The sequence below is a fragment of the Lepidochelys kempii genome, chromosome 1 (assembly GCF_965140285.1).
Source record: "Lepidochelys kempii isolate rLepKem1 chromosome 1, rLepKem1.hap1, whole genome shotgun sequence".
Classification (NCBI taxonomy): Eukaryota; Metazoa; Chordata; order Testudines; family Cheloniidae; genus Lepidochelys; species Lepidochelys kempii.
In genome coordinates, this window is record NC_136380.1 from 245,901,903 (window position 1) to 245,915,191 (window position 13,289).

At 45.4% G+C, this 13,289-nt stretch overlaps 1 protein-coding gene across 8 annotated transcripts in view; it reads left to right on the forward strand.

Moving 5' to 3' along the window:
- The window catches only part of LOC140902160 (uncharacterized), a 74,878-nt gene extending 62,601 nt beyond the window's left edge, over nucleotides 1-12,277 (forward strand). For 3 of the 8 annotated variants that reach the window (XM_073321922.2, XM_073321931.2, XM_073321941.2), the window contains exons 21-22: nucleotides 7,153-7,288; nucleotides 11,712-12,277. In XM_073321922.2, the coding sequence (XP_073178023.2) occupies nucleotides 7,153-7,288; nucleotides 11,712-12,226 (651 nt within the window). In that variant the 3' untranslated portion in view covers nucleotides 12,227-12,277. Of the gene's footprint in view, nucleotides 1-5,682; nucleotides 5,718-7,152; nucleotides 7,289-8,011; nucleotides 8,141-8,484; nucleotides 10,726-11,711 lie in introns of those variants that run through there. The other 5 variants (XM_073321950.2, XM_073321960.2, XM_073321979.2 and 2 more) reach the window with 5 other exon arrangements.
- Nucleotides 12,278-13,289: the final 1,012 nt, after the last annotated feature.

Genomic DNA, 13,289 nt, shown 5'->3' on the forward strand with positions numbered 1-13,289 from the left:
TCCTCACTGCAAATTACACCGTGCTACTGGCAAACTATGATCATAACAATTATAACAAATTCACAGAATTCACCCAGAATATACCTGAGGGGGAAAGAAAACAATTCCGGGCCATCGTGAACAAAGGCCAGCTTATCGCCAGGACAGCACTACAGGCCGCCCTCAACGTGCCAGACACAGCAGCTCACATGACGGCAACAGCCATTATAATGTCAGGGCATCATGGCTGAATTCATCAGGAATCTCCAAAGAACTGCAACATAAAGTGGAAGATTTGCCTTTTGACAGAGACAGACTATTTTTGCCCAAAACCAATGAAGTTCTCCAGTCCATGAAAGATTCCAGGGTGACCCTCCGAACATTAGGGCTACACACAACGCAAAACAGGAGGCAACTTGATCAGCCATACAACAGAAACAGGGACAACACATCTCAGCGACAGCAGAGACCATACGAATCAAGGGGACAAAGAAATAGACCACAAAGATACCAACAGAATCAACCCCAGAACTCAGCGTCTCAACCACCACCAAACAAACCGCAATTTTGAAGTATTGGTCAAGGGTCTGCATGACCTCCCCATAACACCAGCATCAGCGGACAACACACAAATCTTTGGGCACTGGCTCAGGCCATTTTACACCAACTGGGCTGTGATCACATTTGATCAGTGGGTTTTAAAACTAATTCTAATGGGCTATGCCATCCCTTTTACATCTATACCAACTACCCACCCTCCTTCCCGGTTCTTCTGCGGGGACCCTTCTCACAAGCATCTATTGAGACAAGAGGTGCATCACTTTCTGCAAATAGGTGCAATGGAACTAGTCCCAACACAACACAGAGGGAAGGGATTTTATTCCCATTACTTTCTGACTCAAAAGAAAAATGCGGGGTGTAGACCCATCCTAGACCTAAGAAAACTCAACAAATTCATCTGCCCACAGTTTCAAAATGGTCACCCTGAACTCGATCATCCCTATGCTGGAAGAAGGGGACTGGTTTGCAGCCCTTGACCTGCAAGATGCATACTTTCACATTACAATCCATCCAGCTCACAGATGCTTCCTAAGGTTCACAGTAGGACAAGAACACTTCCAATACAGAGTGCTACCATTTGGCCTATCGACAGCATCGGGAGTGTTCACCAAAGCACTGGCGGTAGTAGCAGCACACCTGCACAGACAAAGGATACTCATATTCCCTTACTTAGACGACTGCCTAATCAGGGGTTCCACAAAGACAGAAAGAGAAAGAGCTATTCAATTAACCATCTCCCTCCTCCACTCCCTGGGGCTACAAATCAATGAAAGGAAATCCACCCTCACTCCAGTATAACAACTGGAATTCATAGGTGCTCGCCTGTACTCACTCCCTTCCAGAGCCCCGCTTTACCATGATGACCTCCCTTATATTGGGGGTCTCGCACAGCTCATGGTGCATGCATGCACCTGCTTATAGCTACTGGGACACATGGCGACCACCACGTTCATGGTCAAGCATGTCAGGCTACACATGCGGTGCCTATAAAGATGGCTAAATACAGTCTACAACCACGAAGGCACAGCCTAAACAAGAGATTCACACCCGCCGCAGAGGTGATTCAATCGCTGCACTGGTGCACAAACCCATCAAACGTGTGCTCAGGCATACCTTTTCAACAGGAAGAAGAACAGGAGTACTTGTGGCACGTTAGAGACTAACAAATTTATTAGAGCATAAGCTTTCGTGGGCTACAGCCCGTTTCATCGGATGCATAGAATGGAACATATATACACATACAAATAAGTTGAAGTTACCAGACAAACTGTGAGAGGCTAATTAGTTAAGATGAACTATTATCAGCAAGAGAAAAAAACTTTTGTAGTGATAATCAAACTGGCCCATTTAGACAGTTGACAAGAAGGTGTGAGGATACTTAACTTAAGGAAATAGATTCAATATGTGTAATGACCCAGCCACTCCCAGTCTCTATTCAAACCCAAGTTAATGGTATCTAGTTTGCATATTAAATCAAGCTCAGCAGTTTCTCATTGGAGTCTGTTTTTGAAGCTTTTCTGTTGCAAAATTGCCATCCTTAAATCTTTTACTGAGTGGCCAGAAAGGTTGAAGTGATCTCCTACGGGTTTTTGAATGTTATGATTCCTGATGTCAGATTTGTGTCCATTTATTCTTTTGCTTAGAGGCTGTCTGGTTTGGCCAATGTACATGGCAGAGGGGCATTGCTGGCACATGATGGCATATATCACATTGGTAGATGTGCAGGTGAACGAGCCTCTGATAGTGTGGCTGATGTGATTAGATCCTATGATGGTGTCACTTGAATAAATATGTGGACACAGTTGGCATCGGGTTTTGTTGCAAGGATAGGTTCCTGGGTTAGTGTTTTTGTTGTGTGGTGTGTGGTTGCTGGTGAATATTTGCTTCAGGTTGGGGGGCTGTCTGTAAGTGAGGACTGGTCTGGCTCCCAAGATCTGTGAGAGTGAGGGATCATTTTTCAGGATAGATTGTAAATCTTTGATGATGAGCTGTAGAGGTTTTAGTTGGGAGCTGAAGGTGACAGCTAGTGGCGTTCTGTTATTTTCTTTGTTGGGCCTGTCCTATAGTAGGTGACTTCTGGGTACTCTTCTGGCTCTGTCAATCTGTTTTTTCACTTCAGCAGGTGGGTATTGTAGTTGTAAGAATGCTTGATAGAGATCTTGTAGGTGTTTGTCTCTGTCTGAGGGATTGGAGCAAATGCGGTTATATCTTAGAGCTTGGCTGTAGACAATGGATCGTGTGATGTGTCCTGGATTGAAGCTGGAGGCATGCAGGTAAGTATAATGGTCAGTAGGTTTCCGGTTTAGGGTGGTGTTTATGTGACCATCACTTATTAGCACAGTAGTGTCCAGGAAATGGACGGCTTGTGTGGATTGGTCTAGGCTGAGGTTGATGGTGGGATGGAAATTGTTGAAATCATGGTGGAATTCCTCAAGAGCTTCTTTTCCACGGGTCCAGATGATGAAGATGTCATCAGTGTAGCACAAGTAGAGTAGGAGTGTTTGGGGCTGACAGCTAAGGAAGCGTTGTTCTAAGTCAGCCATAAAAATGTTAGCATACTGTGGGGCCATGTGGGTACCCATAGCAGTGCTGCTGACTTGAAGGTATATATTGTCCCCAAATGTGAAATAGTTGTGGGTGAGGACAAAGTCACAAATTTCAGCCATCAGTTTTGCCGTGCATTATCGGGAAACACCATTGGTTCAAATCACAACAGACAGCTCCGTGATCGGATGGGGGGCCCCCCTGAAACAATATACTGCCCTGGGCAAACGGTTACCAATAGAGACGCACCTTCTCATAAACCTACTGGAACTACACACGGTCCACAGTGCATGCTACCGCTTCCTTCCACTCATAAGAAACAGAATGATAAGGATATTAACAGACAACATTGCTTGCATGTTCTATATCAACCTCCAGGGTGGAGTGTGATCCCACTCATTATGTGTGGAAGCTCTAAAGTTATGGAACTGGGAAAGTATAACATCACTATAACAGCTTCATATCTACCAGACTGTCTGAATATCATGGCGGACACACTAAGCAGACAGTTCTCCCAAGAACACAAATGGGAACTGAATGACAAAATGACACAACTCATCTTCGGAGGTGGGGAAATTCATCCATAGACCTATTTGCCACACAAGCAAACAAGAAATGCCCAGGATTCTCCTCATAAGAAGGACAGGGAACACAATCACTGGGAGACATGTTCCTGATAAAATGGAATGCCCATCTCTTATATGCTTTCCCTCCAATTCCTCTAATCTCCAGAGTCATACACAAAATACAAACCGACAGGGCCAAGATAATCCTCATAGTGCCAACATGGCCCAGACAGACTTTGTTCCCTTATCTGAATCACATGGCAATATGCACTCCATTCAGTATCCCTTGATGACGTGATCTCCTCTCACAGGACAACGCATAAGTCCTCCATCCCAATCCAGGGAAAATCACCTCAGAGCATGACTCCTTCATGGCTCTGAGGGAACGAATTAACTTGTTCGGATCAAATACAACAGCTACTGATTAACAGCAGGAAACAAAACACACGACATACATACCCCTAAAAATGGAAGAGATTTTCCATTTGGTGTCAAAACAAACAAATATCAGCAAACCAAACCCCACTCCCATTGATCGTGGAGTACCTACTATCATTAAATAAATCAGAACTGGCTACAAACTCGATCAAGGTCAACCTCACGGCAATAACCGCCTTCCACCAACAGATAGAAGGGACATCAGTATTCGCCTGCCTGATCACAAAGAGATTCATAACGGGCCTACAAAACATGTACCCGGACATTTGTGAACCTACTCCGGCATGGGACTTAAACCTAGTGCTCAAATGCTTAACCAGAAAACCATTGAAACCCTTAGCATCTTGCTCTATGCTCCATTTATCAATGAAAGTAACATTCTTAATAGCCATCACATCGGCACAAAGAGAGAGTGAGTGAGATTGGGGCGCTCATGGCTCACCCCTCATACACAATATTCCACAAGGACAAAGTGACTCTGAGGACTCACCCAAAATTCATGTCCAAAATATCGTCCTCATTCCACCTTAACCAGCCAATTCACCTACCCACTTTCCACCCTAACCCACACAACAACCCACTAGAGGCGGCATTACACACATTAGATGTCTGCCATGCCTTGGCCTTTTACCTAGACAGCACAAAGACCTTTTGTAAGTCCCCCAGACTGTTCGTATCAACAACAGAAATGTCAAAAGGCACAGCTATATCAACACAAAGACTATTGAAGTGGATATCAAACTGCATCCACTTGTGCTACTCCTTATGAAACACTGAAGCCCCAACAGGAACCAGAACACACTTGACAAGGGCTGTAGCAACTTCTACAGCATTCCTGCACAACGTGCCCATCCTTGACAAATGCAGAGCAACTACAAGGGCATCCGAACATACTTTCACCAATCATTATGCAATCATGCTTAGCTCAAGCGCAGACACTAAATTAGGCTGTAGAGTCCTAGCAGCAGCTACACAATCAACTCCAAAGTCCCTTCCATCTGCATGAGGGCACTGCAATACATTCTCATGAAGTGGAGCACCCACAGGGACTCCACTCGATGAAGAAGAGAAGGTTACTCACCTTGTGCAATAACTGAGGTTCTTTGAGATGTATGTCTCTGTTTGTTGCTCCACTACCCACCCTCCTCCCCTCTACTTTGGAGTAAGAATCAACTGCTCCAGGGTAGAGAAGGAACTGAGGGGGTCGGCATGTGTGCATGCCAGAAGAGGCGTCAGCGCCACCATGAGACAGCGATTGCGCATGCGCGTCCCGACCAGACACTGCTAGCAAAATCTCCAGTCGACTGCTCCGGGGTGCACTGCCAGCTGAAGAGGAGCATCAAGTTGCAGTGGGGGAGGTTTAGATTGGATATTAGGAAAAACTTTTTCACTAAGAGGGTGGTGAAACACTGGAATGCGTTACCTAGGGAGGTGGTAGAATCTCCTTCCTTAGAGGTTTTTAAGGTCAGGCTTGACAAAGCCCTGGCTGGGATGATTTAACTGGGAATTGGTCCTGCTTCGAGCAGGGGGTTGGACTAGATGACCTTCTGGGGTCCCTTCCAACCCTGATATTCTATGATTCTATGATCCACAGGGACACATCTTGAAGAACCTCAGTTACTGCACAAAGTGAGTAACCTTCTCTTTCTAGTGAAAATACACTTATGAGTTTAAGATTTATTTTCCTCAAATAACCTCTGATATTCTCTTAAGATACGTTGTTTCCATGAATGAATATCCCCGGTAGTGAGCTCATTTAGTAGCGTAGTCATGGAAAGCAGACACACAAGGGGTGCAAGCTCAACCAAAATACATCATTTGTTTACTTAAGTGAACATTCATGAACATTTCTTGGGGTATTTCCATCTCTTTAGATTTATGTACATTGGTCATTGTCCTTGTGTCTGAGCTGCTCGTCTCCATTACTTCCACTTTCTGTAAGGAGTGTTCTGAGAGATTTCTCAGATTTCTCCTTGTATAACTTTTAAAAATTAAATTAATAACACAGCAGACAATTGTCTGTGAAACAAGAAAGACTAAGGTTATTTTCCATCTCTTCAGCAGTTCTAGAACATTAAGGTCAAATTATATCCACTCCAGGATGGGTGCACTGTGGGGCGATGGAGGCACTTCTTCTTGCTAGTGCAGTTGACAGTGTTAGTTTCCCAGAAAGTGATGGTAATGGGGCCAGGGCTTCACATTGGCCAGGAGAGCTAGCGTGGTATGGATGGGAGAATACACTGAACTGTTTGAAAGAGTGCTGGAGCTGCTGATGCATTGTGAGCTACGCCAGAGGACATGGGGAATTCCTCTTCAGGTGCCTACTGGAGCATGGATCCTCCCGCCTTCCCCTAATGCAGGGCTTCTCAACCTTTTCCTCTCTGAGGCCCCCCCCCAACATGCTATAAAAACACCACAGCCCACCAGTGCCACAACTGTTTTTCTGCATATAAAAATCAGGGACAGCATTAGGTGTTAGCAAGTAGAGCAAGTGCCCCAGGCCCTTACACCACAGAGGGGCCCGCAAAGCTAAGCTGCTCAGTCTTTGGCTTCAGCCTTGGGTGGCGGAGCCCCGGGCTCTGGGGGCTTGGCAGGACTTTGGCTTTCCGCCCTGGGCCCCAGTGAGTCTAATGTTGGCGCTGCGTGGCGGCCCCCCTAAAACCTTCTCATGGCCCCCCAGGGGGTCGCCGACCCCTGGTTGAGAACCACTGCCCTAATGTACAAGCAGTGGTTTAAAGCCGTGGGATAGTTGCAAGATTTTTTTTTATTAGACTCAAGTACCTTATAACAGCTTGAAATGTTTAATATTTAATGAACTTCTAGTTCTTCAACTATATTTTGTCTACTATATGCAGACCATATGTTCTTCGACTCCTATTTAACAGAAAATTTTGTAATTACTTTTCCCATCATTGCCTATGAACAAGTATTTCTATTCAGATAGTCTGTATTTATTATACTCTGCACTGTATACAGACAATCACAAAACTTTATATTTATATTTATTTATAATTTATTTTTATATTTTATTTATTTATTTATTTATATTCTATTTATATTTTAGCAGGCCATTTTAAATTCATCAGCAGTGTCTGCATCCCACAGAGATGACATAGTGAAAGAAGACAGAGAAAAAACAAATCCTTTATTGACTGAGACTGAATCAGAGCTAGAAACTGAATCCTTGGACAAACCAAAAGGTACATAGCATAGACCAATAAACTAATATTTCTGTTTTGTCTGAGGAGTTCAAATGGGGAATCCTGTACTTTCTCAATTGACAAGCAGGAAAATCTAAATTGTAGTTTGACACATAGTCCCCTTCTATCACATGGGAAATGTCTTAAGAAGAACCCCTGCTAGCTCTTGGCTTCTTAAATACTTCGTCTCACCAACTGAAGGAATTCATTACACAGATTCAGGTGAGTCCATGATAGATACTAAGTTCTGAAGGGACCATTATGATCATCTAGTCCGACCTCCTGCACAAAGCAGGCCACAGAATCTCACCCACCCACTCCTGCGAAAAACCTCTCCCCTATGTCTGAGCTATTGAAGTCCTCAAATCGTGGTTTAAAGACTTCAAGGAGCAGAGAATCCTTCAGCAAATGACCTGTGCCCCATGCTACAGAGGAAGGCCAAAAACCTCCAGGGCCTCTTCCAATTTGCCCTGGAGGAAAATTCCTTCCCGACCCCAAATATGGCGATCAGCTAAACCCTGAGCATATGGGCAAGATTCACCAGCCAGATACCCAGGAAAGAATTTTCTGTAGTAACTCAGATCCCACCCCATCTAACATCCCATCACAGGCCATTGGGCCTATTTACCATGAATATTAACCTTGTATCATTTTAACTCATGATTTTGGAAGTAGCTAGAGCCAGAGTAGCATTTATTTATTTATTTATTTGTATTACTCTAGTGCCTAGAAGTCCCAGTTATGGACCAAAACCCTATTGTACGAGGCATTGTACAAACACAGAACAAGGCAGTCCCTTGAAGCATGACCAACCGTGAGGAGGTCTGAAAGTGACTAATTGACCCCCAGTAGGTGGGCCATTGCATTTAATAAGCAGGAAACCAGTGCCACAGTGACATGATTGTGTAGGTTGTGCAGGGCATTCTGTAAAAACAGGGCCTTGTGGAATTGAGAAGTGCTCTGTGTAGAACTACATTAACAAACTGAAGCACGTTAATATGGAAGTGGAAAGAATGCCTGTGATGATTTCAGAATAACAGGTGTAAGTCACTGAAATGACATGGGGGTGCAGATTAGTGAGTGACAGCCTCAGTTGACCCATATCTGTTAAATCAGTGACTTGCAAAGTATCAGCCAGGAATCATCTTACCAATGAATTATTTTTAATATGTCTTACATTTTTGCAATAATTTCAGAATCACATAATGCAGAAGAGCCACCTGTAAATGCTGCAGATGATGAACCAGCATAAACATCAGAACAATCAGAAGAGTTTTAGGGACATTGCAACCCCCCCAGAATATCTCAGATAGTTAAGTATCAGGTTTTTAATCTTGAGATGCCTATGCATTTTAATTGTATAGGTACCTCTTTCCATAAGTCTCTAGGCATCTTAGCAAAAATAACTGAAAACATAATATATGACAGTTCCACACACACAGCTCTAGTAGAGCTTCCTAATCTGGCTGGGCATTTCCCAGACTGTTGTGTTTGGGATCCAGTGATATGGGCCCTGTGTACTCTTTAAGTCTCCTGAACAGAGTCCAGACCTTACCCCTGTGACAGTGAAAGCCAACAGACACACAGACAAACTTTGCACAGCATTCTAAAACACCATTACTCTTTACTTAGCAACACAAGAGATACACAGAGAACATAATAAGCACAACTCAGTTTCCTCACCACTTTGGAGAGTTCTTTGGACTTGGGCTTCCTCTGGGATGTCCAGGATCCTTCTTTTGCAGCTCTTGGTTTCTTTTTAGAATCATTGAGTACTTCTAAGTTAGCTAGGTTTCTCTGACCTTGGCTAGCCCTGAACTCCCTACTAAGAAAGCATGCACTTCTCTTCCTCTCTCTTGCCCAAAGCTGCCTGTGTCTTAATCTGTGAGTCTTCCCTCACATTTTTATGGCCACTACCAACTTCTAGTTACTTTGTTCTCCTGCTGGGTATTTTCTGATTCCCCTTCCTGCAGAGACACTTGGTTGAACTGATTTCCCTACTTGGGCAATCTCCTTAGCATACCCTTTGGTCAGAGAACAGTCATTAAGGTTCACAACTCCCTGGTCTGGTGGAATCCACATCCTCACAGAGGTGTTTCCTGATACAATAATTTCATAACATCAAACAGAATTCATAAGTTGTACCTAGAGTCCCCAAATAATCACAGTGACACGTAATGCGGAAATATTTGGACATATGCAGGAAAATTGTTTGTATTATTATAATAGTGTCTAGAGGCCCCAGCTGCGATTGTGGGGCCCCATTGTGCCAAGTGCTGTACAAACACATTTAAGAATTTTATTAAGATGATGTTAAAATAAAAAGAAAATGGTACAGAATTTAAGTGTAGAAGTTTCTGGTTATCAGGGAATAACGTACAGATTATAAAACAATCCCTGTCCCAAAGAGTTCACATCTTGAGGCCCTGAACCTGTGAACACTTGCAAACATGCTTAATTTAAAAAAAAGACCAACACAGTTTGTGAGAAAGTTTCCTTATGCCCATTTTAACTGGGGCACATAGAGACTCGAGGCCTGGTCTACACTAGAAAGTTTATGTCGGATTTAGCAGCGTTACATCGAATTAACCCTGCACCTGTCCACCCAATGAAGCCATTTTTTCGACATAAAGGGCTCTTAAAACCGATTTCTGTACTCCTCCCCAATGAGGGGATTAGCGCTGATATCGACATCGCTGTTTTGAATTTGGGTTAGTGTGGACGCAATTTGAAGGTATTGGCCTCCGGGAGCTATCCCATAGTGCACCATTGTGACCTCTCTGGACGGCAGTCTGAACTCGGATGCACTAGCCAAGTGTACAGAAAAAGCCCCGGGAACTTTTGAATCTCATTTCCTGTTTGGCCAGGTGAGCTCATCAGCACAGGTGACCATGCAGAGCTCATCAGCACAGGTGACCATGCAGTCCCAGAATCAAAAAAGAGCTCCAGCATGGACCAAACGAGAGGTACTGGATCTGATCACTGTATGGGGAGAGGACTCTGTGCTATCAGAACTACGTTCCAAAAGACGAAATGCCAAAACATTTCAAAAAATTTCCAAGGCCATGAGGGACAGAGGCTACAGCGGGGACACAATACAGTGCTGCGTGAAACTTAAGGAGCTCAGACAAGCGTACCAGAAAAACCAAAGAATCAAACGGACACTCTGGGACAGAGCCCCAGACATGACACTTCTATGCTGAGCTGCATGCAATTCTGCGGGGGGGCCACCACTGCTACCCCACCCCTGTCTGTGGACTCCGATGATGGGGTACTCTTCGCCATGCCTGAGGATTTTGTGGACGGGGAAGATGAGGAGGAGGAGGACGAGCTTGAGGAGAGCACACAGCACCCCGTTCTCCCCAACAGCCAGGATCTTTTTCTCACCCTGACTGAAATACCCTCCCAACCCAACGAAGCTGGAGAAGGGACCTCTGGTCAGTGTACCTTTTAAAATATAATACATGTTATAAAAGCAAGCGTTTTTTAATGATTAAGTAGCCCTGAGGACTTGGGATGCATTCGTGCTCAGTATAGCTACAGGAAAATTCTGTTAACGTGTCTGGGGATGGAGCGGAAATCCTCCAGGGACATCTCCATGAAGCTCTCCTGGAGGTACTCTAAAAGCCTTTGCAGAAGGTTTCTGGGGAGAGCAGCCTTATTCCATCCTCCATGGTAGGACACTTTACCACGCCATGCTAGTAGCAAGTAATCTGGTATCATTGCATGACAAAGCCTGGCATCGTATGGTCCCAGTGTTTGCTGACATTCAAGCAACATCCGTTCTATATCTCTCTGTGTTATCCTCAGGAGAGTGATATCATTCATGGTAATCTGGTTGAAATAGGGGAATTTGATTAAGGGGACATTCAGAGGTGGCTAGTCCTACTGGGCTGTTTGCCTGTGGCTGAAAAGAAATCCTCCCCGCAGTTAGCCACGCTGTGGGGTGAGAGCGGAGGCATTGGCGCTGAGCTGTTTGCGTTTGGCTAGCAGGGATCTTCCCTGATACCAGCCACGCAGTGGGGGGAGGGGTAAAGTGATCATCCCAGAGAATTGGATGGGGGAAGAGGGTTAGTTTGGTTTCTGCTGCTGCACGTTAACAGGAAAACTGCAGCACTAAATGGCCAACTCAACGTGCTTTGCTTGGTATGGGAGAGGAGGGGGCTGCTGTTATGAAGGTTGCAGAAGCCAAAAGACTCTGGCTTACCCTGGCCATCTGCAAGCCGAATTCTGTTGCCCGGCCCTGCATGTGCGATCTCTAACACCAAAGCCACAGACACTCAATATAAGATGCAAAATGCGACCTTGTACCAAAATCACATGTGCTACGTAATGTGAATAGTGTTGTTCACCGTGAAAGAGTATAGCCATTGTTCTGTAAAATGTATCTTTTAAAATACTTCACTACCTTTTTTTGCTCCAGCAACTGCAAATGTTTCAAGTGTCCCTCCACCGTCCCAAAGGCTCACTCAGATAAGGCGGCGAAAAAAACGCACGTGCGATGAAATGTTCTCTGAGCTCATGCAGTTGTCCGGCACTGACAGAGCTGTGTGGAGGGACACAATACCAGAGTACAGGACAGTGGCCAATGAACGTGGGGAGAAGTGGCTGCAGGAAGATCAGAGGAGGCATGATGCAATGCTGGGGCTACTGTGGGATCAAGCGGACATGCTCTGGCGTCTGGTGGAGGTTCATGAACGGCAGCGGGATCACGGACTGCCACTGCAGCCCCTGTTTAACCGCCCTCCCTCCTCCCCATGTTCCATAGCCTCCTCACCCAGACTCCCAAGAACTCGGGGTGGGGGAGGCTCCGGGCACCCAACCACTCCACCCCAGTGGACAGCCCAAGCAACAGCAGGCTGGCATTCAATAAGTTTTAAAATGGCCTTTTCCTTCCCTCCAACCCTCCTCCCACACCCCACCCGGGCTACCTTGTGAGTTATCTCCCTATTCTTATAATCAATTAATAAAGAATACATGTTTTTTAAAGGATAGTGATTTTATTTCCTTTGCAAGCAAGCTGTGATCGAAGTGGGGAGGGCGGGTGACTTACAGGGAATTTAGAGGCAACCAAGGGGGCGGGTTTTCATCAAGGAGAAACAAACAGAAGTGTCACACAGTACCGTGGCCAGTCATTAAACTGGTTTTCAAAGCTTCTCTGATGCACACCGCTTCCTGCTGTGCTCTTCTAACCGCCCTGGTGTCTGGCTGTGCGTATTCAGCGGCCAGGCAATTTGCATCAACCTCCCACCCCGCCATAAACGTCTCCCCCTTACTTTCACAGAGATTGTGGAGCACACAACAAGCAGCAATAACAATGGGAATATTGGTTTTGCTGAGGTCTGAGCAAGTCAGTAAACTGCGCCAGTGACTGGAGACGTGCTGGGGAAGGGGCCTTTAGTAGTGGGTGGACTTGCGCCCACCCACTTCCTGGGTTTTTCCAGTAAGACCCTTTAAATGTCCAAATGCACACTCCACCACCAGTCTGCACTTGCTCAGCCTATAGTTGAACAGCTCCTTACTACTGTCCAGGGTGCCTGTGTACGGTTTCATGAGCCAGGGCATTTGGGGGTAGGCTGGGTCCCCAGGGATAACTGTAGGCATTTCAACATCCCCAACAGTTATTTTCTGGTCTGGGAAGTAAATCCCTTCCTGCAGCCGTTCAAACAGAACGGAGTTCCTGAAGAAGCGAGTGTCATGAACCTTTCCCGGCCATCCCATGTTGATGTTGGTGAAACGTCCCTTGTGATCCACCACTGCTTGCAGCACCATTGAAAAGTACCCTTGTGGTTTACATACTGGCTGCTAAGGTGGTCTGGTCCCAAGACAGGGATATGCGTTCCGTCTATCACCCCACCACAGTTAGGGAATCCCATTGCAGCAAAGCCATCCACTATGACCTGCACATTTCCCAGAGTCACTACCCTTGATAGCAGCAGCTCAGTGATTGCATTGACTACTTGCATCACAGCAACCCCCACAGTAGATTTGCCCACTCCAA